General features: G+C 40.3%; 1 protein-coding gene across 19 annotated transcripts in view; it reads left to right on the top strand.

Moving 5' to 3' along the window:
• The first annotated feature begins 213 nt into the window (after positions 1 to 213).
• Positions 214 to 27,736, top strand: part of RIMS2 (regulating synaptic membrane exocytosis 2) — a 753,630-nt gene continuing 726,107 nt past the window's right edge. For all 19 annotated transcript variants that reach the window (XM_062188147.1, XM_062188136.1, XM_062188128.1 and 16 more), the window contains exon 1: positions 214 to 421. In XM_062188147.1, the coding sequence (XP_062044131.1) occupies positions 246 to 421 (176 nt within the window). In that variant the 5' untranslated portion in view covers positions 214 to 245. The remainder of the gene's footprint in view (positions 422 to 27,736) is intronic.

The following is a 27,736-nucleotide window of genomic DNA, read 5'->3' as shown; positions in this document are numbered from 1 at the left end:
CTTCGCCCCCGGGAAGAAGAAACATTTCCCGTAGCGCACTCCGCGGCGCCCCCGCCCCCCGCGCTCGCCCTCCCCTCCCCCTTCCCTCTTTCTTGGGGGAGGGGGGCTGTCGCCTCGGATTGAAGGCCATTGATTTGTATGTATTTGTCCCAGCGCCGGAGGCTGCCCCAGCCGCCCGTGCAGGTGCCGCCGCAGCCCGTGGAGTCGCCTCCCTGCTTCCCTAGGGTGGTTCGGCTCCACCAAACATGTCGGCTCCTGTCGGGCCCCGGGGCCGCCCGGCTCCCACCCCGGCGGCTTCTCAGCCGCCGCCGCAGCCCGAGATGCCCGACCTCAGCCACCTCACAGAGGAGGAGAGGAAAATCATCCTTGCTGTCATGGATCGGCAGAAGAAAGAAGAGGAGAAGGAGCAGTCCGTGCTCAAGTAAGGACCCGGCTCCATCTTCCCGCCTCCCTCCCTGCCCTCCGCCCCCTCGGTCGCTGCCCTGCGGCCGCCTGCGCGTCCCGGATCGCCGCCCTCCCTCCCGCCGGCGGCGCCCGGGCCACGAGGGCTGCGGCCGCGGCTGCTTTCTGGGTGTCAGGCGTGGGGGGGTGTGTGTCAGGGAGGGAGGGCGCCGAGGCCGGCTGAGGTGGGGTGGCGAGCCTTCGGCGGGTGCAGTGTTCCCCGTGCGCCCTTCCGGCCGGCCCTGCCGGTCAGGTCGGCTCCGGGGCCCGGCAGCGCTGAGGCTGAACCCAGGCTCGGCGCGTCCCTTTCCCTTTCCCACCGCCCCCGCGCGGAGGCAGTGACGGGGGCAAGGAATCCAATATGGCCGTGCACAGGTGCTCCCCGGCCGGACCCGAGCGAAGGCGCGCCGGCGGGGGAGGCGGGCGCCGCCGGGGAGTTCTCGTCCGGCCCCTCCGCGGCGCGGCTCGGCGCCCCGGCGCGAGGAAGGGCCGATCTGCCCGGGGTCGCCGCGGGCGGGAGGGCGGCGACGCGGGCCAGGGGCCCGAGCCGGGTCGCGTCTCTGGTGGGTGTGCGGCCGCCGCCATCTTCCAGCCCCTCCCCCTTGGCGGGTGCTAACACCCTGCACTCTGCTGCTCTTCGTAACTAGTAAATCTGTTTAGTGCTCAAGAGAGTCCAGTTTCTGTGCTGACTGTAGCTTGGGATGCTCCCTACCTTGTGAAGTTCTGCTGCGAGTCTTGGTGCCCACAGTTTGGAGAGCCGGGATTTTGCCGAGGGTGGGAGGAGTGAGGGCAGCACTCGGGCGTCGGGTTAGAGGCGGTGTAACTTCAGCACCAGGGAGCTGTCCAGACAGGGTGCTCTGTTAGCCGAGAGATTTGTTTCTTCAGGTTTGCTTTTCAATGTTTTATGGTGATTAGATTTCTTAGTTACTGCGTGAAAGGGATTGTGCAGAAGATGTGTAGCCTTTCTTACACTTTTCTTGTTCAATTTTCTTTCCTTTTTTGATTTAAAATTAGTTGTTCACTAAGAGATCAACTTGCAATTTATTTGGTGGGGGCAGTTCTTTTGCATGTCATCACAAATACTTTCCTACATTCTCCAATTTAACACAAAACTCAAAGTGGAGAGTTCTCTGTGAAGCCACTGCAGCACTGACCTCTACTCGTGTAAATTTTAAAAACAGGTTGTTGAGTCAGTGTTCTTAAATGCACGTATAAAGGATTAATATGTTTTCATATTTTAATGAAAATACTACTTTAAATAATTTAAAGTACCAAATTCATGTCAAATAGCCGTAGTTTACAGAAAGGTACTATTTAATCACAAAATATTGAAGGACTGAGAGAACAAATGTATTCCTGACATAGTAACTGAAATTAAAAATTACTTCTTCAAAGCTGACTTCTGAGTTTGAATACTTATTGGGAATGTGTTTTATTATGGGCCTGTGAAATGAAAACAGTTGATTTACATAGTTAATGGGAGAGTAAGGCATTATTTTTAAAAGCTTTTTCAGTATACGCCTCACTTTGCCTAGTTAGGCAAAGTTAACAGTGCTAACCTTTTGATATTTACATATATGAATTAATAATTCATATATGAATTAATTTTTACTGTAATTATCAAATATGTTCTCAAAATCATGCTAGAACAAAATATAGATTTATTACTTTTACCAATATATTTATATGTAAAATGTCTTTTTTTAAAAAATAGTATGCTAAGTGATAGTGTTTATTGGCCACTTCACTATAGCTATGTCTGTTTATCATTTTAATATATAAAAATTCAGTTGAACTTTGAGTTTTGAATTAGGATTGCTCAAAGTGCACAAAATATTTTGCTAGGAGAGTGTTGTAAAAGGGTTTTTCAGGTAGCTACATGTGTATATATTGTATATATATTACATCCATATGCAAACTACTTATCTATGCAAAAATAAATAATGTTTGTGCCTTGATATCTCCATACTTTAGGTGGAAACAAACATTTTCTAAGTGTATATTTATACAGTCTATGAAATTACATCCATGAAAGCATATATTCAGATTTATTTAATCATTTGCATTTTTCTACCTGAGTCTTGAGAAGGAGCCTCACCTCAAAATGGCCTACATGGCTGCAGAATTATATTTATATTCATTAACAAAAAGTTACTTGGAGGTTAGAATATAATATTTGAAAATTTACTTGAAATGTTTACATAATAAAATAAGAGCAGGCAAGGAAAATGAAGATAAGAATGAAGTTTATAATGGAATTATAGAAATGAGAGACAAATCATTTTGAAGAATTTGACAGGTTAATCACATATTAATAATAGATATTAAATAAAAAGTATAATATATAATAAAAATATTACTATCATTTTCAATGATTAAAGCATAAAGTTTTAGGGTTCATTTGTCTGATTATGACTATACTATTCTTTGGTTCAATTTAGTGATGTCCATCTAATTGCATGTTATTATCAATTCTTGAGAGAAGGTCATGGGTAGAGAGAAACAAACCTGAAACTCAAAATCATCTCTCTTGTCTCTTAGCAACTGAGTTAAAAATTAAGTTTGATGTGTGCAGAGATTGAAACTGTTAGATAAAAATATTTTTGCATGATCTCTGAGTTTCAGTATTCATGTTAAGCATTAATACAAAGTGAGATGTTCATACACAAGGCCATCACAAGATGATACATTGTAATACAGGAAAAATATTAAAGCTTACATTCTTACTTTTATTTGAAAAAGAAATAAATTTTATTAATATTTCATACATGGATTGGCTATTGTGAGATACATATAATTTGTAAATAAATATGTATATATTAAGAGGTTCATGAGTGAGATAATTTTAATGAGAGAGGAGAGCAGTCAAAGCAGACTGTGACTCCTGCAGTAAGCTATCTTCTTAGTAGCCTGAGTAGTTGGGGAAATTACTTATACTTAATTGTCAGTAATTTTTTCAAAGTCCTGATGAACATCCACATAGGAAGTCTTCTATCAGCATCAAGTAATAGATTGTACAAGTGAATGAGATGCTATAATTTTGGAAACATTTTTATAATTCAATAGATTCCTGTTCAGTAATTCATTTTTAAATAGTTATATGAATTCTGGTAGCATTTGTGACCTATATAATTTAGTATATCAGTAAAATTTATCATGTCTTTTTACTGAGTAACATTTTTAAGCTTTGTCTTTCAAGACTGTAAACTTGTTGAGGGCAAGATAATTTTCCCTTTTTTGGTGTTTGTATTTTGAACATCCTTAAGACTGGCACATAATAGATACCTAATAAACAATGATGTTTTGAACTGTGGTAATAGCAATGAGTCAGTTTACCAATTTTGTAGGAAAATAAAGAATTATGTGTTGGAAGAAAAACATAGTCTATTAAAAGTTCTATGAAGGTACTTCAAAAAGTTCATGTAAAATGGAATTAAAAGAGAAGTTTATTTTGGTACCCCCATCCCATTTGATCTATCCATACATGAGGTCTTTGGAAAGTTCATGGAAAATGTGTATCATAAAAAAAGTATTCATGGATTTCAACTTTTTGAACCCAAATTATCTTTTAATTCTGGTTTTCATGAACTTTTTGAAGTCCCCTGCAGTTCATCGTTATTATTATTAAATTTTTGCTTTTGTTTTGGTGTGGTATTGTGAAAAAGTATGAGGAGAACAAATCCACTATAGTCAATAGAAAAGTAAACTCAATAAATATTTGTTGAGTTTGAACTATGTACATATGTAGTCTTTTAGATGAAGTGTTTTTGTAGCACATATTAAGGAATGTGTTTTTAGATGTGTATATTATCTTTCATCCTCAGTTTAGATTTTCTGTTAGTCTTAAAGGGATAATTTACTCCCCAGATAAAGGAAGACAATAGGTTAAAATTTCCATGAAACATTAAGGTAACAACTGGCTTATCTTTCACACAGAGATGAGTAGTTCCATTTTTTTAAACAATTCAATTTTAAAAGGAATTTCCAAAGTCAGTTTACAAATTCTTCATTCAATATGTAAAATATGCATATGGTACAAGATTTCTTAGCTACTTATTTCCTCTACCCAGAGGCAATAACTTCTACAGTATGTTATATGGTCTTCCAGAGATACTGTATGTATAAGTAAGTTTCTTAACTAGTACCATATTTATGTCTACTTAAGACTTTTCTAAATAGAGGAAGTATGTATGATATGTCATAAGGGCTCTTTTCCACATTCTTGCCAACTCAGTGTATGGTATTCTTTGTAAGTATTTTGGTGAAAAATATTCCACTGTAGATTTTAGTTTTGAATTTTCTTATTAGTGAGTGAGAGCCTTTTACATTGTTTTACATCTTTTTGTATTTGGTTTTCTGTTAGTTTCAGTGATTTGTGGGAGCTCTAGGTTATTAGTTTTATTTCCTTATTTATGCCTTTTTTTAACTGGTCAGAATTAAAAAAAAAGTGTATTTGAATTTGTTACACCTTTGTTTCATGGTTTTTGGATCTGTGATCTACTTAGGATGACTGTCAGCATTCTAATACTTTTTAAAAAAACCTACCATATTTTCTTTTTACTTAGCATGTCACATAAATGATGCAATTGAATTATAAAGTCTTTTAAATTGAAAGAATTATTGTACATGTAAATTACCATTGCCATTGCCAAAAGATGAAAACCCATAGTTTTTAAGGATTCAAATGTTTTCTAAAAAATGGGTTGCCATTTTATGAGAAAGTGCCAATGTATTTTTCATATAGATTCTGTTTCAAAGTAAGGGCAGTTAAATAGCATCTTCCTGGGTGATGAAAAAAATAGTGGAGGCAAATGTGATAGACAATGAGTTTTCATTTGGAACTATTACTGATTAATAATTATAAGTTCTTACTTCTGTTATTAAACTGTTTTCTGAGTTTCCTCATCTATGGTATCTGAGTAATAACATTTCTCTTAAAGGATTATTGTGATCATTAGAGACTAAGGGTCCAGTGTATTTATTTTAGAGGCACAGTTACAGAGAGAGAGAGAGAGAGAGAAAGAGAGAAATCTTCCATCCGCTAGTTCATTCCTCAAATAGTCATAATTGCCAGAGCTGGGCCTATCTGAAGCCAGGAGCCAGGAGCTTCTTCCGTGTCTCCCATGTGGATACAGGGGCCCAAACACTTGGGCCATCTTTCACTGCTTTCCCAGGCCATTAGCAGGGAGCTGGATTGGAATTGGAGTAGCCAGGTCTCGAACCAGCGCTCATATCGAATGCCAGAACCACAGGCTGAGGCTTAACCTATTATGCCACAGCACTGGCCTCCTTTGTGAAGTCTTCTAATTTTCTAAAAATTGAGAGATTTTTTTCCTTGTCTACTAAGAAGCCAAATTTTGTCTGGAAGGCTTTTAAATAACTTCATTATTGTCTGGACATCTAGGGATAGGAAAAGGGAGGGTGATGACTTGGAAGCAGTTTATTCAGCAGAAACACTTCTGATAACTAAAGCATAGCGATGAAAATAATGCTGATACTAAATTATTGGTTATTGATTGTCACAGGTGAATGTGGGGGGACTAGTTAGTGGAAACTACTTTGTAATTGTCCATAGAATTTGCCTGGGATCAATTTTTTGTCCTTTGATTTAACCAAAAATATGTATTTACATATTTGTCCTATTTTTATTATAAATGAGAATCTAGAGAAACTTATCAGGTACTCTGAATAATAAACATTCTGAAGCATGTCTATTAGAGCTTGGAGTGTTCATCCTCACATTGCCTCTCAGAAACTTGTAATCATGCAAAGACAATCTTTGCATGATTACTTCTTTCTCATCCTTCTGGTCCTAGCTTCAAATTTGCATTTTTAGAGAGCTCTTTCCTGGCCAGGTATTCTAAAGTAGATTATTCCTTTTATTCTTCATCTCAGCTTCTTTTACATTTTCCTAATTATGTATGTCAAAATTTACGATGTTTTCTTTACTTGTTTATGGTCTGTCTATGCTTCTAAGATTGTAAACTCCCAAAGAGCAGGTAGCATATCTGTCTCATTCACCATTGTATCTTCAACTTCTAATACAATGCATTGCACATAGTAGAACTAAAAAGTATTAGTTGGGTGAATAAATGAACCATTGAGAATGAAATGCTATGTTATTTTAGGTCATACTTTCAAGGCAAAATCCAATAACTTAGAAGAAACAGCTTAGTAGTGATCTTATTTTCTAAGTCAAATTAATTTTTAAACATATTCCCAATTTTACTAATTTTACCTGAAAGCACACTTAACAATGTTTGTATATAATTGCAACATATCTTTCTTTTGGACTAAGAGCATGTCTGTCTTGATTAGAAACTAGAAGAGATTTTTTTAAATTTAAGGACTACTAGGAATTATGAAATATTTTGCTTTAAAATGATTACTTTGAAGCTATTAAAAATTTTTCCATTGGGAGGAGGCATTTAATCTAGTAGTTAAGTTGCCCACGTGCCCCATAAGATGCCTAGGTTTGAATCCAATCCTTGGCTCCTGATTCCAGCTTCTGAGCAGTGCAGACCTGGGGGCATCAGGTAATGGCTCAAATATTTGGATTCCTTCCACCCACTTGGGAGACCTGAATTGGGTTTCCTTCTCCTAATTCTGGGCCTGGCTCAGCCTAGACCACTGTAGGCATTTGACAAGTGAACCATCAAACAGGATTGCTCAATCTGCCTATCTCTGTTTCTGTTTCTCTACCTCTCAAATTATATTGTGTTTGGCAGGGCTGAGTAACAAGTAGTACATAAAAAGCCTTGGATAGAAATAGTTCATCTCTTCCAGGACAGAGCCTAAGAGAAGTGTAAAGTGTAGAGACTGACGCTGTGGCGGTGTTGGTAAGGTGCCGCCTGTAGTGCATCCCATATGGACACCAGTTCGGGTCCTGAATGCTCCAATTCTGATCCAGCTCTCTGCTATGGCCTGGGAAAGCAGTAGAGGATGGCCCAAGTCCTTGGGTCCCTGCACCCACGTGGGAGACCCAGAAGAAGCTCCTGGCTCCTGGCTTCAGGTTGGCACAGCTCTGACCATTTCCACCAACTGGGAAGTGAAGCAGCAGATGGAAGACCTCTCTCTCTGTCTAACTCTCCTTCTCTCTCTGTGTAACTCTGACTTTCAAATAAATAAATAAATCTAAAAAAAAAAAAGAAATGTAAAGTGTAATGAAACCATACTACAATGATGTTTTTAGTATATTATATCTATAGTAAATAATATGTCAGATTAATCTTATAAATAGTTTGTTGTTTCTTTGGTATTGTTTGAGAGTTCCAGTCAGTTTATCCTACTGAAATCTCTAGAAATTATGAGTGGTATTAGTCTCCCATTCTCTGGTTCACTCTCCAAATACCCACAACAGCCAAGGCTGGGCCAGTTTGAAGCCACGAGGCTGGAACTCCGTTTGGGTCCCCCGTGTCGGGAGCAGAGACCCAAGTACTTGAGCCATCACCTGCTGCCTTCCTGGGGTGTGTATTAGCAGGAAACTGAATCAGTAGTGGAGGTGAGATTCCAACTTGGATGTAAATGTCCCAAGCAGTGGTGTACCCACTATGCCACAGCTGTTGTCCAGGTCAAAATACATTTATTTATTTATTTATTTATTTTTTTAATTACACTTTTGTTTAATGAACATAAATTTCCAAAGTACAGCTACCCACTCACCCTTAAGGAGATCATTGTAAGAAACATTGTAAACCTCAATTAGAACATTATTTAATAAGTGCTACCATCCTACTTTGCACAGTGTATTGCGGATATATTCTTGGGGAGCTGACACCTATTCTGAACCTCAAAGGATGAGTAGATGCTAGCCAAACAGATGAAAACATTCTAAGTAAAAATATTAAAACGCCCAAGTATTCTATCCCCAAATAACCCTTTATTTGTGAAAGATGCATGATGTGTTGGGTGTGGTCGAGAAACTCATTTGAAGTGGTTCAGAAGAACATAGGATTTAAATGGAGGTGTGCTGGTAGAGGCGCCTGGAGAGATGGCAAGGGTCAGAGTTGAATAAAACTTATACACTATTCTGGCCGGGGCCGTGGCTCAACAGGCTAATCCTCCGCCTTGCGGCGCCGGCACACCGGGTTCTAGTCCCGGTCGGGGCACCGATCCTGTCCCGGTTGCCCCTCTTCCAGGCCAGCTCTCTGCTGTGGCCAGGGAGTGCAGTGGAGGACGGCCCAAGTCCTTGGGCCCTGCACCCCATGGGAGACCAGGAGAAGCACCTGGCTCCTGCCATCGGAACAGCGCGGTGCGCCGGCCGCAGCGCGCTACCACGGCGGCCATTGGAGGGTGAACCAACGGCAAAAGGAAGACCTTTCTCTCTCTCTCTCTCTCTCACTGTCCACTCTGCCTGTCAAAAAAAAAAAAAAAAAACTTATACACTATTCTTTGGATTTGGATTTAATAATGAAGGCAATTGGAAATCATGGAGAGATTTTAAACAGTGACACAATATAATCAGACTTGTGCTAAAAAAATCCCCACTCTTACAAGAGATAATGGATTGATGAGAAGGTATAATACTAGAGATAATGTCACTGATTGGATTCTTTCAATAATTTGGGTGATGTATGATGAAGATATACAATAAGGCAGTAGAGGTGGAGGAGGAGAATGAAATCAAGGTTTTGAAAAATTTAGATCTGAATCTCAAGAATTTGGCAACTGTGTGAAGAGAGTGTATCTGGGATTGATAATATGAATAAAAGTATGAGAAGTGGGCCGGTTACACGGCTCAATAGGCTAATCCTCCGCCTTGCGGCGCCGGCACACCGGGTTCTAGTCCCGGTCAGGGCGCCGGATTCTATCCCGGTTGCCCCTCTTCCAGGCCAGCTCTTTGCTGTGGCCCGGGAGTGCAGTGGAGGATGGCACAAGTGCTTGGGTCCTGCACCCCATGGGAGACCAGGATAAGCACCTGGCTCCTGCCTTCGAATCAGCGCGGTGCGCCGGCTGCAGCGCACCGGCCGCGGCAGCCATTGGAGGGTGAACCAACAGCAAAAAGGAAGACCTTTCTCTCTGTCTCTCCTCTCTCTGTCCACTCTGCCTGTCAAAAAAAAAAAAAAAAAAAAAAAAAAAAAGTATGAGAAGTGTCTACAGCTTGGGATGTACAAGGGTGGAGTGGAAGATAATAAAGCAGTAATAAAATATGAAAAAGAGAATGAACTAAAGAGAGGACAAAGAAAAAAGGAGAGAAAGAAAAATCCATTCATAATTAGAATGAACCCTACTTGGTATCTTAGTTTGTAAACTTTTTTTCCTCCTACTGAACATATTCACACCATGTGATGTTTTGTTTACTTTCTCCATTTCTTTTTTTTTTTTTTTTAAGACTTATTTATTTATTTGAAAGAGTTACACAAAGAGAGGAGAGGCAGAGAGAGAGAGAGAGAGAGAGAGAGAGAGAGAGAGAGATCCTCTATCTGATTTCTCACTCTCCAATTGGCTGCAACGGCTGGAGCTGTGCCAGGCCGAAGCCAGGAGCCAAGAGCTTCTTCTGGGTCTCCCACGTGGGTGCAGGGGCCCAAGGACTTGGGCCATCTTTTGCTGCTTTCCCAGGCCATAGCAGAGAGCTGAATTGGAAGTGGAGCAGCCAGGTCTCGAACTGGTGCCCCTATGGGATGCTGGCGCTTCAGGCCAGGGCGTTAACCCACTCTGCCACAGTGCTGGCCCCCTCCATTCATTTCTAAACAGATCTCTCTACTTTTATGTTTACCTTCTCTGATCCAACCTCTGCAATATTTCAACTCTCTAAGTTAAACTGTGTTTTTTTTTTTTTTTTTTTTTTTTTTTTTTTTTTTTTTTTTTTTTTTTTTTTTTTTTACAGACAGAGTGGACAGTGAGAGAGAGAGATAGAGAGAAAGCCTTTTTGTTGTTGGTTCACCCTCCAATGGCTGCCGCGGTAGGCACGCTGCTGCCGGTGCACCGCGCTGATCCGATGGCAGGAGCCAGGTGCTTCTCCTGGTCTCCCATGGGATGCAGGGCCCAAGCACTTGGGCCGTCCTCCACTGCACTCCCTGGCCACAGCAGAGAGCTGGCCTGGAAGAGGGGCAACCGGGACAGGATCGGTGCCCCGACCGGGACTAGAACCCGGTGTGCCGGCGCCGCCGCAAGGCGGAGGATTAGCCTATTGAGCCGCTGCGCCGGCTAAACTGTGTTTTAAAATTCCCAATATTCTTTAGTCCTCTCCCATTTTCTTTAGTATAAAGTCCAAACCCCTAGGCATGTCAAACAAGGCCCTCGGTAGTGTTTATGAATCTTTGCCATCTCAGTCTTTCATGAACCTCACTGGTTTTATTTCTATCAACCTTTTTGAAGTTGGTTCCTTTTTTTTTTTTAATTTTGCTTTTATGGTTTAGCACATTCCTACCAGTTCTTAGCTTATATTCATCTCAGGTTTCCAACTTGTTGAAAAGTGGGTTAGATGACTCTCTTGTGCTTCCATAACTCTCACTGCATGCTTGTATCATAGTTCTTAACACATTAATACTTAATAGCCTGGGTGCCGGGTTCTATTCCTGGTTGCTCCTCTTCTAGTCCAGCTCTCTGCTGTGGCGCAGGAAGGCAGTGGAGGATGGCCCAAGTGCTTGGGCCCCTGCACCTGCATGGGAGTCCAGGAGGAAGCACCTGGCTCCTGGCTTCGGATCGGTGTAGCTCCAGCCGTAGCAGCCATTTAGGGAGTGAGCCAACGGAAGGAAGATCTTTCTCTCTGTCTCTCTCACTAACTCGACTGTCTAATAAAAAATTTATATGAAAAATACTTAATAGCCAATATTTATTGATAACAGAGGGGACAGCTGCTACTACTTCAAGAAATGATTATATGGTATTTGGTGGCCACATTTGCAAGAAGTTTCATTATTAATTTTCTTGGCCATGAAAGCTGTTGGTTATGGTGCATGGTATTAATTAAACTAATGATCAAGTGGTGAGCAACATAAAATACGTGAGAACAAAATGTAGTAAATAAATATTATTTCCGTTAAAAATTCATTTAATTATCATTTATTCAAGGTTGTGAGAGATTAAGCCATTGTTTGGTTGTAGCAGTCACTTTTTTGTTGTTTTTGTGTTACATATTTTTAAATTTGAAATAGTAATTGTTACCATTTTAGAAACCACCACCAACAAAATTCCCTGGCAATAATGCAGTTGATATTACTGGGGTAGAATACTAAATGAATCTTGAGAGAATGTGTGGAAGATCATCTTGTAGGAATGTTTCAAAAGGGAAACAGAAATTTAAATTCAGAGAAACCTTGAGTCTAGACATTTAAATGATGTGCTAGTGAAGAGCATATACAGTTTTGAAGTCATAGAATCTTTAAGACCAGGTTCAATGTCTAGCCTACAAAGTGAGAAAATTAAATTTTTGGATGATTAAGAGTATAAAGAATATTTGTATATGGGCAGTGACCACTCTCCAATCTTGTTAACAAGAACAAGGTAAAATGGTAACAAGGTTGAGCCAAAGAAATGAACCAATTGAGTGTCTGCAATTAGCTGTTTCATTTGAGGTAATCTATGGTTAAGGTTATCGTATTCAAAGAAAATTTTCAAAGCCTGTAACATGTTTAATTTCTTTCAAGAGTTTTTCCTCTAGTGTTCAACTAAAGTTCAGATGGTAAAGTTTCAGTCTTTTTTTTTTTTTTTTCTTGATATACTGAAAGCTTAGAGTACCCCCACAGGCAGTCTTGTTGTGGTATTTTAGGTTGTCACAGCTAAAGATCTGAGAAGGAACTAGAAGAAAGAGAAGTGTAAATTCAGGAGCATGAGACTAGTATGTAGTTTTTAATCTTAAGCCTTCCCCACTTAGGGTTTTATTTGAATTTAAATGTGTTTGTATACTTGTAGTAGGAACTGAATGAGGGAACTAACATTTGTTCAGTGTTTATGTGCTAGGATTCGGGTCACAAAGCTTATAGAGGAACAATGATTTGTACCAAGAGCTTTGTAACTCCAAAACCTTTTCACTTTCCATCACATTTCCATTTAGTCTTGTGGAAAACAGTAAAATCATAGTGCTTAAATCCTTGGGCTGTGGAGTTAGCCTGGGTTGATGAATTCCACTCTGTGTCTAGGTAGCTGTGTAACCAGTGTGTTTATCTGTAAAATGAGTTTAGAGAATTAATTGAGTTTACATTTGTAAAGCCCTTAGGGAAGTGCCTAGCATATAATAAATATATAAGTGTTTGTTTGATAAATAAATTAGGAGAGAAGAGAATTGATAGCTATAAAGATTATCAATTTCTTCAAAAAATACTTTTGTGAATTCCTAGGTTTTCAATACCTAAGGAAAGGACATTATCACTATCTTTACTAAAGTAAGATCTGATCTTCCAATTTATATCTAGTATTCTTTGTGTTAGTTTGCTATTACTTCTCTAACAAATTTAGTGGCTCAAAACAACACAAATTTGTAGGTTAGAAGTCTGACATGGACCTCACTGTGCTAATATCAAGGTATACTCAGGGCTATCAGGAAGCTCTAAGAGAGAATTGCTTCCTTGCTCATTTGGGTTGTTGAGAGAGGTGGTTGCTTCACTTCCAGGACTGTGATCCCATTTCCTTGTTGAATCACTGTTGAGGGCCTATCTTACCTCCCAGAGGCCTCTTTATGGTACTTACATATAGACCCCTATACTTCTGAACTAGCTGTAAAGTGTTGAATCCTTCTCATGATGCTCTTTCTCTGATTATTTTGTCATTGCATCTCTCTGCCCACAGCTGGGAAAATTTTTCCTCTTTTAAGGATTCATGTGATTCCATTGGGCCCACTCATATTTCAGAATAATTTTTTCATTTTAATAACATCTATAAAGTTCTTTTGCCACATAAGAAATCATGTTCCTGGGATTAGGACAGACTGTCTAGTAAGTACTAGTAGATAGGAGTTTGGCTGTTTATATTTTTCATAAAGAAAGCACTGTACTAGTCTTACTTTTAAAAATGTATTTTGGACCAGCACCGTGGCTCACTAGGCTAATCCTCTGCCTGTGGCGCCGGCACTCCGGGCTCTAGTCCTGGTCAGGGCACTGGTTCTGTACCGATTGTTCCTCTTCCAGGCCAGCTCTCTGCTGTGGCCCAGGAGGGCAATGGAGGATGGCCCAAGTGCTTGGGCCCTGAACCCACATGGGAGATCAGGAGAAGCACCTGGCTCCTGGCTTCAGATCTGCACAGCATGCTGGCCATAGCAGCCACTTGGGAGGTGAACCAATGGAAGGAAGACCTTTCTCTCTGTCTCTCTCTCTCACTGTCTAACTCTGCCTGTCCAAAAAAAAAAAAATGTATTTTGTATTCAGAGACAGAAATTCTAGAGTAATGTCTCTAAAATAGTATATTATAGTGCACTTTTTCTTGGGTTTATAATACTATTTTGCCCTCAAATCACTACCAATTTGCTCTTCACTTTTAATTTTTTTAAGTTTCTTTCTTGTTACTGGTCATGGAGGGGAGGGTGGTTGCCTGAACGAGTCTCATGGGTTCTTTTATTCAGCTTAGTATAGAAATAAAAAGCTGGTAAACAGTTTGTAAAGAGGCACAAACTTTTATTCAATTGAAAAGTGACAGAGAAAGTGTCTGGTCTGAGAGGAGACCAGGTGGAGTGCCCGAGCTGGACACTGGCTTGAGGAAGTGTCCCAGGTTTTTTTTTTTTTTTTTTAAGATTTATTTATTTATTTGAAAGTCAGAGTTGTACCGAGAGAGAAGGAGAGGCAGAGAGAGAGAGAGAGAGAGAGAGAACGAGAGAGAGTCTTCCATCCACTGATTCTCTCTCCAATTGGTTGCAACAGCCAGAGCTGTGCCGATCTGAAGCCAGGAGACAGGAGCTTTTTACGGGTCTCTCACGTGGGTGCAGGGGCCCAAGGATTTGGGCCATCCTCTACTGCTTTTCCAGGCCATAGCAGAGAGCTGGATTGGAAGTGGAGCAGCTGAGACTTGAACTGGCACCCATATGGGATGCTGACATTGCAGGCGGCGGCTTTACCTGCTATGCCACAATGCCAGCCCCATGTCCCACTTTTTAAGGCATTACTATTTGCTCACTGGGTCATCCTATTGAGGAGTGCCCATTGGACAGGAGTTTCACGTATGCATGTTGATTGGCTTGGGGCTCAAGGAGATAACGGGGATCCTCTAGAGGCTGTCTCCTTAGGGCCTCAGACCCCCTCCTCTGCTAGCTCTGGGTGAAAGATTGCAGCTACCCTGAAGGTGTGATTTAAGGCTGCAAGGTCACACATGCAGCACAAGAAGCTATTAGTAGGGGAGATGCCAGTTGGCCTGGAGACAGGCTTTCCAGCCAAGCTGACAGTTTGCTTGTGCAGGACATTCTACCTATGTCTGAAGGGGCCCACAGACTCTCAGCCCCACTGACTGGCCTCACTCTTAAATTAAGATGTTGGTGTAGAGGCCAGTGTTGCAAAGCAGCAAGTTAAGCCACTGCCTGGGACACCAGCATCCTGTATCCGAGTGCCAGTTCGAGTCCATGCTGCTCTGTTGTAAGTTCGGTTCCCTGCTAATGCACTTGGGAAGGCAGCAAATGGTAATCCTTGACCCCTGCCAACCACGTGGGAGACCCAGATGGAGTTTCTGGCTCCTTAGCTTCAACCTGGCCCAGCCCGGGATATCGTGGTCATTTGGGGAATGAACCAGCAGGTGGAAGATCTTCCACCTTCCCTCTCTCTGCGTCACTCTGCCTTTCAAATAAATAAAAAAAATTTTTTTTGAAGATATTGATCTAACCAGGAATGTGGCAGAGGAATTGGAGGCAAGGTGTGTGAGTTGTTCTGTACTCTGCAAAGAAAGGGGACATACTGTTTCTGAGTAATCATTTTAGTTAATAATTGTATTTATTTTTATAGGGGAAGGAATAATTTTACCACATGAACTAACAGTGGGAAATGTTTCTAAATGTAGTCAATTTCCAATGGTCATTTTTAATGACTCAGCATAATCTTTATATTGTAGTGTGAGTAGTAATCTTTTCATGGTGTAATTTTTCTAGACATGTTTGAAGAGCCATTTCTTATCCTTTAATAAGTGTGCCTTCATATGTTACTTTTTTTTTCTTTTTTAAATTTTTTAATTTTTTTTTTATTTTTGACAGGCAGAGTGGACAGTGAGAGAGAGAGATAGAGAGAAGGTCTTCCTTTGCCGTTGGTTCACCCTCCAATGGCCGCCGCGGTTGGTGCGCTGCGGCCGGCGCACCGTGCTGATCCGATGGCAGGAGCCAGGTGCTTCTCCTGGTCTCCCATGGGATGCAGGGCCCAAGCACTTGGGCCGTCCTCCACTGCACTCCCTGGCCACAGCAGAGAGCTGGCCTGGAAGAGGGGCAACCGGGACAGAATCCAGCACCCCAACCGGGACTAGAACCCGGTGTGCCGGCGCCGCAAGGTGGAGGATTAGCCTAGTGAGCTGCGGCGCCGGCACTTTTTTTTTTTTAATCAGCCAGGAGTCTGGTTTAATGAAAAGCTGGAGTATGTATTAGGACTCTATGATAGAATTTAAAATTTATTAATTGTTTTAACTTAGGTATAGAAACATTAAAAGTAGCTATGAGATGAAATAGAAAAAGTAGTCTGAAGTTGTCTTTAAAAACTGGCAATATAAATTCATATTGCAGTTTATGGCTTTATGTTAAGATGCATTAGATACGAGAATGTAGTCAGGAGATGGAAACAATAGTAATTTGAGGGGCCAAGCGCTGTGGCTCACTTGGTTAATCCTCCTCCTGCAGCGCTGGCATCCCATATGGGCGCCAGGTTCTAGTCCTGGTTGTTCCTCTTCCAGTCCAGCTCTCTGCTGTGGCCCAAGTGCTTGGGCCCTTGCACCCACATGGGAGTCCAAGAGGAAGCATCTGGCTCCTGGCTTTGGATCGGTGTAGCTGCGGCCGAGGTGGCCCTTTGGGGGAGTTAACCAATGGAAGGAAGACCTTTCTCTCTGTCTCTCTCTCACTGTCTAATTCTAGCTGTCAAACAAAACAAAACAAAACAAAAAAATAGTAATTTGAGCAGGGACAGTTTAATATGAGGGTACTTCAAAAAGTTCATGGAAAAGTGGAATGAAAATAAACATTAAGGGGCAAACATTAAGTCACTATTTGGGACTCCTGCATCCCATATCTGAGTGCTGGCTTAAGTCCTGGCACCTCTGTTTCATATTCAGCTTCTTGTTCATGCACCATGGGAAAGTAGCAATTGATGGCTCAATTCTTGAGTCCCCACAACCCATATGGGAGACCCACATGGAATTATGGGCTCCTGGGTTTGGCCTGGCCCAACCCTGGCTATTGTGAGCGTTTGGAGTGTGAACCAGTGTATGGAGGATATCACTCTCTATTTCTCTGTCTTTCAGAAAAGCAAAAATAAACATGAAATAAAGTTAAGTTGATTTTGATACAAAAATACTGGAAATATATGCATAGTTATTTCATAATATGTATTTTCTGTAAACTTTTGGAAGACCCTTCATATGCATGGATTTAAACATTTTTATTTATAAAAAACTTAAAAAGTAGTTATTGTATTAACTTTTTATATTTTATTTTATTTCTTTGAGAGGCAAGAGAGATAGAGATTGAGAGCACACTTCCATCCTGTGGTTCACGCCAGAAATATGTGCAGTGGCTGGGACTGGGCTGGGCCAGGAGCCAGTGGTTCAGGTCTCCCACGTGGGTGTCAGGAACTCATTTACTTGACTCATCACCTGCTTCCTCTCAGAGTCTGTACTGGTGAGAAGCTGGAGTTGGGAGCTGAAGCTGCGAATCAACTCTAGGTATTTTGATGTGGGACAAGGGCATCATAACTATTAGGCTAAATGCCCTCTCGTTACAATTTTTTTATTAACAGGTAATATTTGTACATTTTTATGTGGTACAGTGCAGTATTTTAACACATGTATATAATATATATGGATAAAATCAAGCAATTTCCATTTCCATTTCCTTTTCTTTATGGTTGGAACCCAGAGGCTCTCTTCTTGGTTATTCATACAGTATTTAATAGATGATTGTAACTAGAGTTGTTTGAACCAAAGTAAGCCTATCTTTTAATTCCATTTTCCATTAACTTTTGACCATCATGTAAATGTTTATTAACCTATAGCAGTGAGCAGCCATTTCTTCTAGGACTGAGGCAAAAGTACCCACAAAAAACCCCATGGACTCAGAGAGGCTGTTTCTTTAAAGCCGTCTTTGGAGGGTGTGGCTATAGCTCATTTAACTGCCATAGGCTGGGTCAGGCAAACAGGAACTCCTCCTTGGGGGTGTTGATGGGACTTGCTCAGAAGTTGGATGCTTGCTTTGGAAAATCAGGGAGAGATCACCTACTGGGAAGCCAGTGAGACTTGTTGAGAAACTACCTGCTGGGATGCCACTAAAATTTGGTAGAAATATTCCTTCTGGGGTGCTGGTGAGATATGATAGGAGGCTGAGTGCCCCTGCATGTCCATGAGGTCCTGGCAGCAAGTACTATAGCAAAAAAACCAGAATGACCAGAACCTGGAAAACAAACCCCTTTTTTAATGTCACCATGGCTCCCTCTACTGATGAAGTTTATCATTGTTTCAACTGGCAAAATAGAAATTGTGACAAGAGTCCAGATTCACTACAAAAAGCAGGTCAAAGAAGGGTGGATTTGGACCTGAGAGGCAATAAATTTATATTTTCTATCTTCAAATATAGCATTTTAAAATAGCATAGACTTATTTATTCCTTATGCTACACGTTTTTCTGGGTCACTTGAGGTCCCTGTGTCATCTTTGTTCTGGGACACAGGCTAGTGTAGAAGGTACCATCTGGAACATTGTGAGCAAATAAAAAGGGACACTGTGGTAAAGTTATCTGTTACAGTCTCCTCTCAGAAATTCATGCATAACTTCTGCTCACATTTCATTGGCTTGAGGAAGTTACAGGAGCCTACCTGACTCACGGTAGAGAAGTACAATTTTACCATGTATGGAGGGAATTGGGAATATTTGTTGAAAAAATATAACTAGAATTGGCATTAGAAAATTTGATTACATAAGATAATTATTTATAGTTTTCCCTTTAAAATTTTGTCTGGTTTGCTTGTAGTTCTTAGGAATTTTACTGAACAATAAGCATTAACAGACATTCATGGTGCTTTTAACTTCTGGGTCAGTGAACTCAGACTAGACAATGAGCTTAGTCATTTGTATAAAACAGTGAAGCTGAGAGTAAGCATATGCATCAGGAAATATTTTTATGAATATTAGAAGTAAATATACTTTATTTAATTTTGAAAATTTTGCTATTTGCATTTATAAGAAATATGAAATGTTTATACAGAAAAATAAAAGACTTTCATATATGGTTCATCTTGGTTAACGGATATAAAATAAGATCTAGATATTTGGATTAGAGCCCTGCTCCATCATTTACAAGCTATGTTATTTTGAGGAAGTCAGTCAAACTTCCTATACCCTATAAAATGAAGATTAAAAACACAGATTCGGCCGGCGCCGTGGCTCAATAGGCTAATCCTCCGCCTGCGGCGCTGGCACACCGGGTTCTAGTCCCGGTTGGGGTGCCGGATTCTGTCCCAGTTGCCCCTCTTCCAGGCCAGCTCTCTGCTATGGCCCAGGAGTGCAGTGGAGGATGGCCCAAGTACTTGGGCCCTGCATCCCATGGGAGACCAGGAGAAGCACCTGGCTCCTGGCTTCGGATCATCGCGATGCGCTGGCCACAGTGTGCCGGCTGCAGTGCACCGGCCGCGGCGGCCATTGGAGGGTGAACCAACGGCAAAAGGAAGACCTTTCTCTCTGTCTCTCTCTCACTGTCTACTATGCCTGTCAAAAAAACCAAAAAACCCAAAACAAAAAACAAACAAAAAAAACCAGATCCACAATCCCTTAACTGATACCTGTACCAGATGTGTTTTAGAATTCAAGTATTTTGGATTTTAGGAGTGTAAAGTTGTATATACTATATAAGGTATAACTCTTCAGGGTCAGGACAGCAGCTCCCGATCAAACATATAAATATTTCTCTAGTGCAATATATGAGTATTTAGAAATAGGTTAAACAAAGACTATATATAGTCTGAGGTCAGGGATTTTTTTCCCATACTTACAAAAAAAGTTCTTGTTTTATGGGCTTTTTGGTTTTGGGGATTGTGATTAAGGAATTATGGACTTATAGTATCTTTATCATAGGATTAAAATGATACTATATAAGTGAAAGTGCCTATGAGCTAAAAATTGATGTAATATATTAATTTTTGGCTATTGATGTTATTTATTATCACTTGGCACTTAATATTTTTTAAAGAGTTATTTATTTATTTATTTGAAAGGCAATGTTGCAGGAGGCAGAGATAGAGAGAGAGAGAGGTCTTCCATCTACTGGTTCACTCCTCAAATGGCCACAAAGGCTGGAGCTGGGCCAATTTGAAACCAGGAGCCAGGAGCTGCTTCTCCCATGTGGGTACAGGGGCCCAAGGATTTGGGCCATCTTCTACTGCTTTCTCAGGCTATAGCAGAGAGCTGGATCAGAAGTGGAGCAGCTGGGACTTGAACCTGCACCTATATGGGCTGCTGGCACTGCAGGTGGCAGCTTTACTTGCTTTGTCACAGTGCCAGCCTCTTAATATAATATTTAATGGAGGGGGCTGGCGCCGTGGTTCACTTGGTTAATCCTTCGCCTGCGGCGCCGGCATCCCACATGGGCACTGGTTCTAGTCCTGGCTGCTCCACTTTCAATCCAGCTCTCTGCTGTGGCCTGGGAAAGCAGTAGAAATGGACCAGATACTTGGGCCCCTGCACCCGTGTGGGAGACCTGGAAGAAGATCTGGGGAGTGAACCAACGGAAGGAAGACCATTCTCTCTGTCTCTCCCTCTCACTGTCTGTAACTCTACCTCTCAAATAAATAAATAAAATCTTAAAAAAATATATTTAATGGAAACACTTGAAAAAGGTTTTGCTGCTGTAAGCTCATGTACATAATTCAATATTGGAGTCTTTATTGATTCCATATCATTTGAGTTTTAATTAAATATAATTTAAATTATGCTGTTGCCAGAAAGAACTTTACAAATAAAAAATCTGATCATATAATTCTTCATTTTTAATTTTTATTGTTTTAAAGATTTATTTATTGATTGATCATATACCTTTTTTTTTTTTTTTAAAGATTTTATTTATTTGAGAGGCAGAGTTACACTCACAGAAGAAGAGACAGAGAGGTCTTCCATCTGCTGGTTCACTCCCAAATGCCTGGCTAGGTCTGAGCTGATCTGAAGCCAGGAGACAGGAGCTTCTGGTCTCCCACAAGGGTGCATGGGCCCAACCACTTAGGCCATCTTGTACTGCTTTCCCAGGCCTTAGCAGAGAGTTGGAATGGAAGAGGAGCAGCCGGGACTTGGACTGATGCACAAATGGGATGCCAGCACTGTAGGTGGCAGCTTTACCTGCTATGCCACAGCGCTGGCCCCAATCCATAAACTTTAAAATAAAAACTTTTCCTTTGAATGGATAGCACACTTAGGTAAGGAACTATAGACAGTAGTATTCTGATCTCATTTTTTTTTGTACCAAGCCAATAGTAGTTGGATTTGCAACAGCTCAGTATTAATTAAATCCTTCACTTTAATAACATTGTTTCATGTTGAATTCATTTCAAAAGGCAAAATTTTACATTCAAGAGCTTCTCTGGGACTAAAATACTATAATGCTTGAATTTCAGGTTTTTCATAAAGAACTCTGGTTGTAGAACTTTGCTACTTTCTTGTCATTTCAAATTTATGCAGTGTTTATAATTTAATTATTTCAAAATCTTAATTTATCATTTTGAATGTTTTATTTGCTTTTGATATGTCTTTGTAGAATGGCTGATTTTTAAGTAATTTCTCAGTAGGGGATGTAATGTCAGTCATTAAGTAAATATTGTTGCCAACTTTAGATCAGTAATCTGCACTGACTGCACTTTTTTTTTTTAATTAAACTTTTATTTAATGAATATAAATTTCCAAAGTACAGCTTATGGGTTACAATGGCTTCCCCCTCCCAAAACTTCCCTCCCACCCACAACCCTCCCCTTTCCCGCTCCCTCTCCCCTTCCAATCACATCATGATTCATTTTCAATTCTCTTTATATACAAAAGATCAGTTTAGTATATATTAGGTAACGATTTCAACAGTTTGCCCCCATATAGCAACACAAAGTGAAAAAACTACTGTTGGAGTACTAGTTATAGCATTAATTAAGAGTGTACAGCACATTAAAGACAGAGATCCTACATAATATTTTTTTAAAAATTAATTAATTTTCTATGCCATTTCCAATTTAACACCAGGTTTTTTTTTTTTCTTCTCATTTCCAATTATCTTTATATACAGAAGATTGATTCAGTATATAATTAGTAAAGATCTCATCAGTTTGTACCCACGCAGAAACACAAAGTGTAAAAATACTGTTTCAGTACTAGTTATAGCATCACTGCACATTAGACAACACATTAAGGACAGTTCCCACATGGGATGTAAGTACACAGTGACTTCTGTTGCTGACTTAACAATTTGACACTCCTGTTCATGGTGTCAGTAATCTCCCTAGGCTCTAGTCATGAGTTGCCAGGGCTATGGAAGCCTTTAGAGTTCGCTGACTTTGGTCTTATTCCGATAGTGTCACAGTCAAAGTGGAAGTTCTCTCCTCCCTTCAGAGATAGGTACCTCCTTCTTTGATGGCCCCGTTCTTTCCACTGGGATCTCACTCACAGAGATCTTTCATTTAGGTCTTCTTCTTTTTTTCTTTTCCATGGTATCTTGGCTTTCCATGCCTACAATACTCTCATGGGCTCTTCAGCCAGATCCGAATGCCTTAAGGGCTGATTCTGAGGCCAGAGTGTTGTTTAGGACATCTGCCATTCTATGAGTCTGCTGTGTATCCCACTTCCCATGTTGGATCTTTCTCTCCCTTTTTGATTCTATCAGTTAGTATTAGTAGACACTTGTCTTGTTTGTGTGATCCCTTTGATTCTTAGACCTATCAGAGCCATCGAATGTGAACTGAAATTGATCACTTGGACTAGTGAGATGGCATTGGTACATGCCACCTTGATGGGATTGTATTAGAATCCCCTGGCACATTTCTAACTCCATCATTTGGGGCAAGTCTGATTGAGCATGTCCCAAATTGTACATCTCCTCCCTCTCTTTTTCCACTCTGAAATTTAACAGGGATCACTTTCAGTTAAAATTTAAACACCTAAGAATAATTGTGTGTTAATTACAGAGTTCAACCACTAGTACTAGAACAACAACAACAACAACAGGCAGAGTGGACAGTGAGAGAGAGAGAGAAAGGTCTTCCTTTTGCTGTTGGTTCACCCTCCAATGGCCGCTGCAGCTGGCGCGCTGCAGCCGGTGTGCTGCGGTCGGCGCACTGCGCTGATCCGAAGCCAGGAGCCAGGTGCTTCTCCTGGTCTCCCATGCGGGTGCAGGGCCCAAGCACTTGGACCATCCTCTACTGCACTCCCGGACCATAGCAGAGAGCTGGCCTGGAAGAGGAACAACCGGGACAGAATCTGGCGCCCTGACCGGGACTAGAACCTGGTGTGCCGGCGCCGCAGGCAGAGGATTAGCCTATTGAGCCAGGGCGCCGGCCTGCACCTTCTTTTTAAGATTTATTTATGCTCAATATCAGAGAGAAAGGAGGATAGAGAAAGAGATGGGGTGGGGGGAGAGTGAGAGAGATATCAAGGATGAGAGATCTTCCATGTGTTAGTTCACCCACCAAATGACTGCAATAGCTAGGTATGGGCCAGGCTGAAGCCAGGAACTCACTCCATCCTGATCTCCACACAGGTGGCAGGGGCCCAAGCACTTGGGCCATCTTTTGCTGCCTTCCTAGGTAAATTAGTAGGAAGCTAGATCAGAAGTGTAGTAGCCTGGACTCAAACCAGAACTCAATTATGGGATACCGTTATCATAAACAGCAGCTTAACCTGTTGTGCCAAAGCATCAGCCCCTGTTAGCCTTTTAATTATTGCTCTCTATTTTCTCTTCCATGCCACCAATACACTTACTAATATTTTTTCAAGTATATTCTTTCTTTCTGTCTCTTCTTCATTCTTTTATTTCAAAAATAGTGTTGGGTATGTCCATGCAGACTGGTAAATGAGTCGTTTGTAATTGTACTTTGTTCTTTTTCACTTGTGGACATTTTTTAAAAAGTTAAAATCTTATTTTGAAGTAAGGTGTACTTGGCTGCATTGCATTATGGTAACTTTTTCATTCAAATAAGATGCTTAATTTGAGGACAAGAAGAATTATTAGGGTATAAGTATCCAAATTTGAGAAACCTACTGTTGAAATTGTAACTTAAATTTTTACTTTTTTTTTTTTTTGACAGAGTGGATAGTGAGAGAGAGAAACAGAGAGAAAGGTCTTCCCTTTTGCCGTTGGTTCACCCTCCAATGGCCACTGCGGCCGGTGCATCTCGCTGATCTGAAGCCAGGAGCCAGGTGCTTCCTCCTGGTCTCCCATGCGGGTGCAGGGCCCAAGGACTTGGGTCATCCTCCACTGCCTTCCCGGGCCATAAATTTTTACTTTAATAATGAAAATTTTGAAAAATTTACTGGTGCTTGGATAACTATATTTTTTAAAAGATTTATTTATTTATTTGAAAGAGTTACACAGAGAGAGGAGAGGCAGAGAGAGAGAGAGAGAGAGAGGTCCTCCATTTGCTGGTTCACTCCCCAGTTGGCTGCAATGGCTAGAGCTGGGCTGATCCGAAACCAGGAGCCGGGAGCCTTCTCTGGGTCTCCCATGCAGATGCAGGGGCCCAAGGACTTGGGCCATCCTCCACTGCTTCCCCAGGCCACAGCAATGGAGCAGCCCTGTCTGAACTGGTGCCCATGTGGGATGCTGGCACTTCAGGCCAGGGCGTTAACCTGCTGCACCACAGCACTGGCCCAATGTATTTTCAAAAAGCATTAATAATTCTGCAATTTTAGTTAATTCTGTGCAATTCCTTTATTGGATTATTTTAATTAAATTCTGTTAAATTATTTTTTATTTCTAAAATTAAAGTAATTCACTCTGAAATTCTGTCATGAATGAGTCTCTTGCTGTTAACATCAAATATCACCTAGAAAGAAAAAAATGTAAAAAATAAGGAGGAAGTATGAAAGAATGGAGGACAAACAATTAAAAAAATTGACAAGATTAATGTTGCATTTAGGTCATCTAATGGTAGGTGCTGCTGGGGATAATAGCAATTATACACACCTTATTTGTTAAAAAATGTGAAAACAAGGACAGAATTAAAGATAAATATCCGAATGTATATATAAAACAAAGAACATCACTAATAACCCTATTGTGACAAAAGTAATGATTAGACAAGTTGAGATGATCCAATGGGAAGGTATGGGAGTGGTGCTACATGCTTTAATTCCTAAAAAGATGTTTAAAAAATAAATATCCCCCTGTACATGGTTACATTTGCATCTACAATTTTCCAATGTAACATACAGTATAGAAAACCACATGCAATGATTGTTTTGATTATTTTTGGCTTTGGTATTTATTCATTCTTCATTTTAACAAATGAGTTCTGAATAACTAAAATACCCAATCAAGGCTTACACCACAGTGCTGGCCCCATTGCTTTAAATTGTTATATGCAAAATGTTGAGCTGATGTAGAGAAAGGTAAGTATGTGAACATGGAAAATTTAAGAAAGGCATTGTAACCAAAGATAACATTGGAACTGGCATTGGATGAAAATACTAATTTAGTATGTGGAAAATGAGAGGAGAATTTTAAACATGTGGAAAGCATGGAATTGTGAAAGAAGATAGTGGTTTTGTAATATAGTAACCCTATATTATTAGCTACATGTAAGAGAGGGGGAAAGGATGAATGCTGGGTTAGGTTAATAGGTGAGTGTCAACTAGAAAGTCCGGTATGTAGGACTGGTATTCAACTGATACATACTGGTATAGAGACACTGATTTCTAAAATATTGAATCACTTTAATTCAGATTGGAATATCTTATCAAGAGAATAAATGACCTCATGATTTTAATCAGTGCAGTTATGGAGGTAGGGTCTGGGACCTAGTAACATTGCTAGTGTGGATTAGCTTGGTCCTGCCCAATGTGCCAGTGGCCCTGTTGCTGATGGAGGCCACATAACAGGCTGCAGTGCACACTAGAATCTGGATGCTTATGTGACCATGACTTGCAGGCAGCCTCCCTTTTGTTATAGTTGTCACAGAGTGTTCACAGAGTGGGCATCAGGGACCCAGTGACTGTCATTTTATTGAAGAAGATGTTGGGAAAAGCGTGATACAGTTGCAAATAAAGTCAAGGCCCTATTAAAGATATTAAATCAACACTTTCCAAAACTCAACAAATGATTTGTAAATTATTAGCTTTACTATATAATTTATACTTTAACTCTTGTTAGGTGCCAAGCAGATATCTAAATATGTCTGTAGTTTATTTGGAAAAAGAAACATTTATTTTTATATAAATTTATATTTTGATTCATACTTGCATATTAATTTTATATTACTGTCTCAGTTAAATATTTAGAAATTTATGCTTGTGTGTCACACTAGAAACTTCATCTCATTGGTATGCTTCATCTGCAATGAAAAGTTCTGAAATAAGAGAATAGTAGCACCTGTCAGAAAGTCTCGTAAGTGTGAGTGTTCTTACCAGTGTATTTCCACTGATATTGCCACTACCTTGTATTCTGGGATCTTGTATCTCCATATTGGGTTTGTCCTCTGTATTGCTGCAAAATATATTCTTAAAAATATTTCTAAATCGTGTGTTCCCTGACCTACAGGTCTCTTTAGGCTTTCTGCTGCCTTGAGTGAAACCCAAACTCCTTACAGTAGCATAAAAGGTCTTCTAGTCTCTCTGCAGCTTACCTTTCCAGCTTCATCTTCCACTCCCTTCCACTCCTCCCTTTCAAAGGGCTTGTCTGTTAGCTACTGTAGCATTTAAATTTGGATGTTTGGACAACGAGGATTGGGCAGCCTTTCTTAAGCGGGATATGTATGAAATAAACAATTCAGTGAATTTATGTATCATATACAAAGTGTAGCCTGGAATATCTGAGACAGAACCAGTGATACTTTTATAAAAGATACACGAAAATCACCTTTAGAAGGAATTTTGATAAAATTAAGGATCTAAAACTTTCATTGTTCATTTTCTTCAAATTCAATAGGAAATTGTATGGAATTGTTTTGGAACACATGCTTCCAATCTGCCACCAGATTTTGTAGCAGAAATTTATGTAATCATGCCTTGGCTCAAACTGTCTCACAATCTACCATATGTTTCAGTGTTTCTAATGTTTCCAAACATTCTCCTCTCTTTCCCACCCCTTCCAATTCACATTTCTCAGTTTTGTCCCAGCTCTTACCCTACAATTCTCATTCATTTCTCTGATTCATGGGTGTCCCTGTTATGGCCTGCCAGTTTAGAGTTAACTCAATTCTGAGTCTCTTTTCTGGACCTTTTTCTAGACTATTGACATAAGCAGTTTTTAATCCTTAATTAAGAACTCTTGTTTTCTGGCATATGTTCTGAACACTGATCTCAATACTTTTTTTTTTTTTTTTTTTTTAGAGCTTTGCTGTGTGTATTTTACCTCTTTTTAAATTCACCAGAACTAGAAACATTATGGTTTAGAGACAGGCTGGCTGCTGCAACAATGTAAGATAGTTCCACAAAAAATTTCCCTTGTATAAACCCTGTTTTTATCTGGTTGGAGCATAGGGGAATTTCTGCGTTTTATGTCTAATGAGTTAATACAGCTTTGTATAAGTAGCTGAATCTTTATGACTGCAAATATTACTTTTCTGGTTATTTTCCTTGTAATCCTATGTTAATCAGGATTTAAGGAGTCAGGACAATGCAGTAAGTATAAACAGTGGAAGGAAAGGGTTTAGTGTCAATCAACTATGGGTCATATCTTTGTTTGCCAGTTACTAGTTGTGTCACCTTGAACAAGTCACTTAGTCTCTTGAACTTTGTCTCCATATTTACAAATTTTATTCAGGACAATAGTGCCTATTTCATAGGATTGTGGGAGATGTAAATATAATACAGCTGGCATACAGAAGACATGCAATAAATGTGAGTAGGAAAAAATGGGCATTATGTATTTTTGGCAACTTTTTCTGCTGCTATTTTTGTGCTCTCCACCCTCATATGAAGTTAAGATTCATTTGTTTAAGTGAAGGTCAGTCTTGAGAGTCAGAACATGAGACTAGAGTGAGAGGAAGTAAGAAGAACACAGGTGAAACTCATCTGG

This window comes from Lepus europaeus, chromosome 4, assembly GCF_033115175.1.
Source record: "Lepus europaeus isolate LE1 chromosome 4, mLepTim1.pri, whole genome shotgun sequence".
NCBI classification, from domain to species: domain Eukaryota; kingdom Metazoa; phylum Chordata; class Mammalia; order Lagomorpha; family Leporidae; genus Lepus; species Lepus europaeus.
The sequence above is the reverse complement of the archived record's forward strand: the minus strand, read 5'-3'. Positions and strand labels throughout refer to the sequence as shown.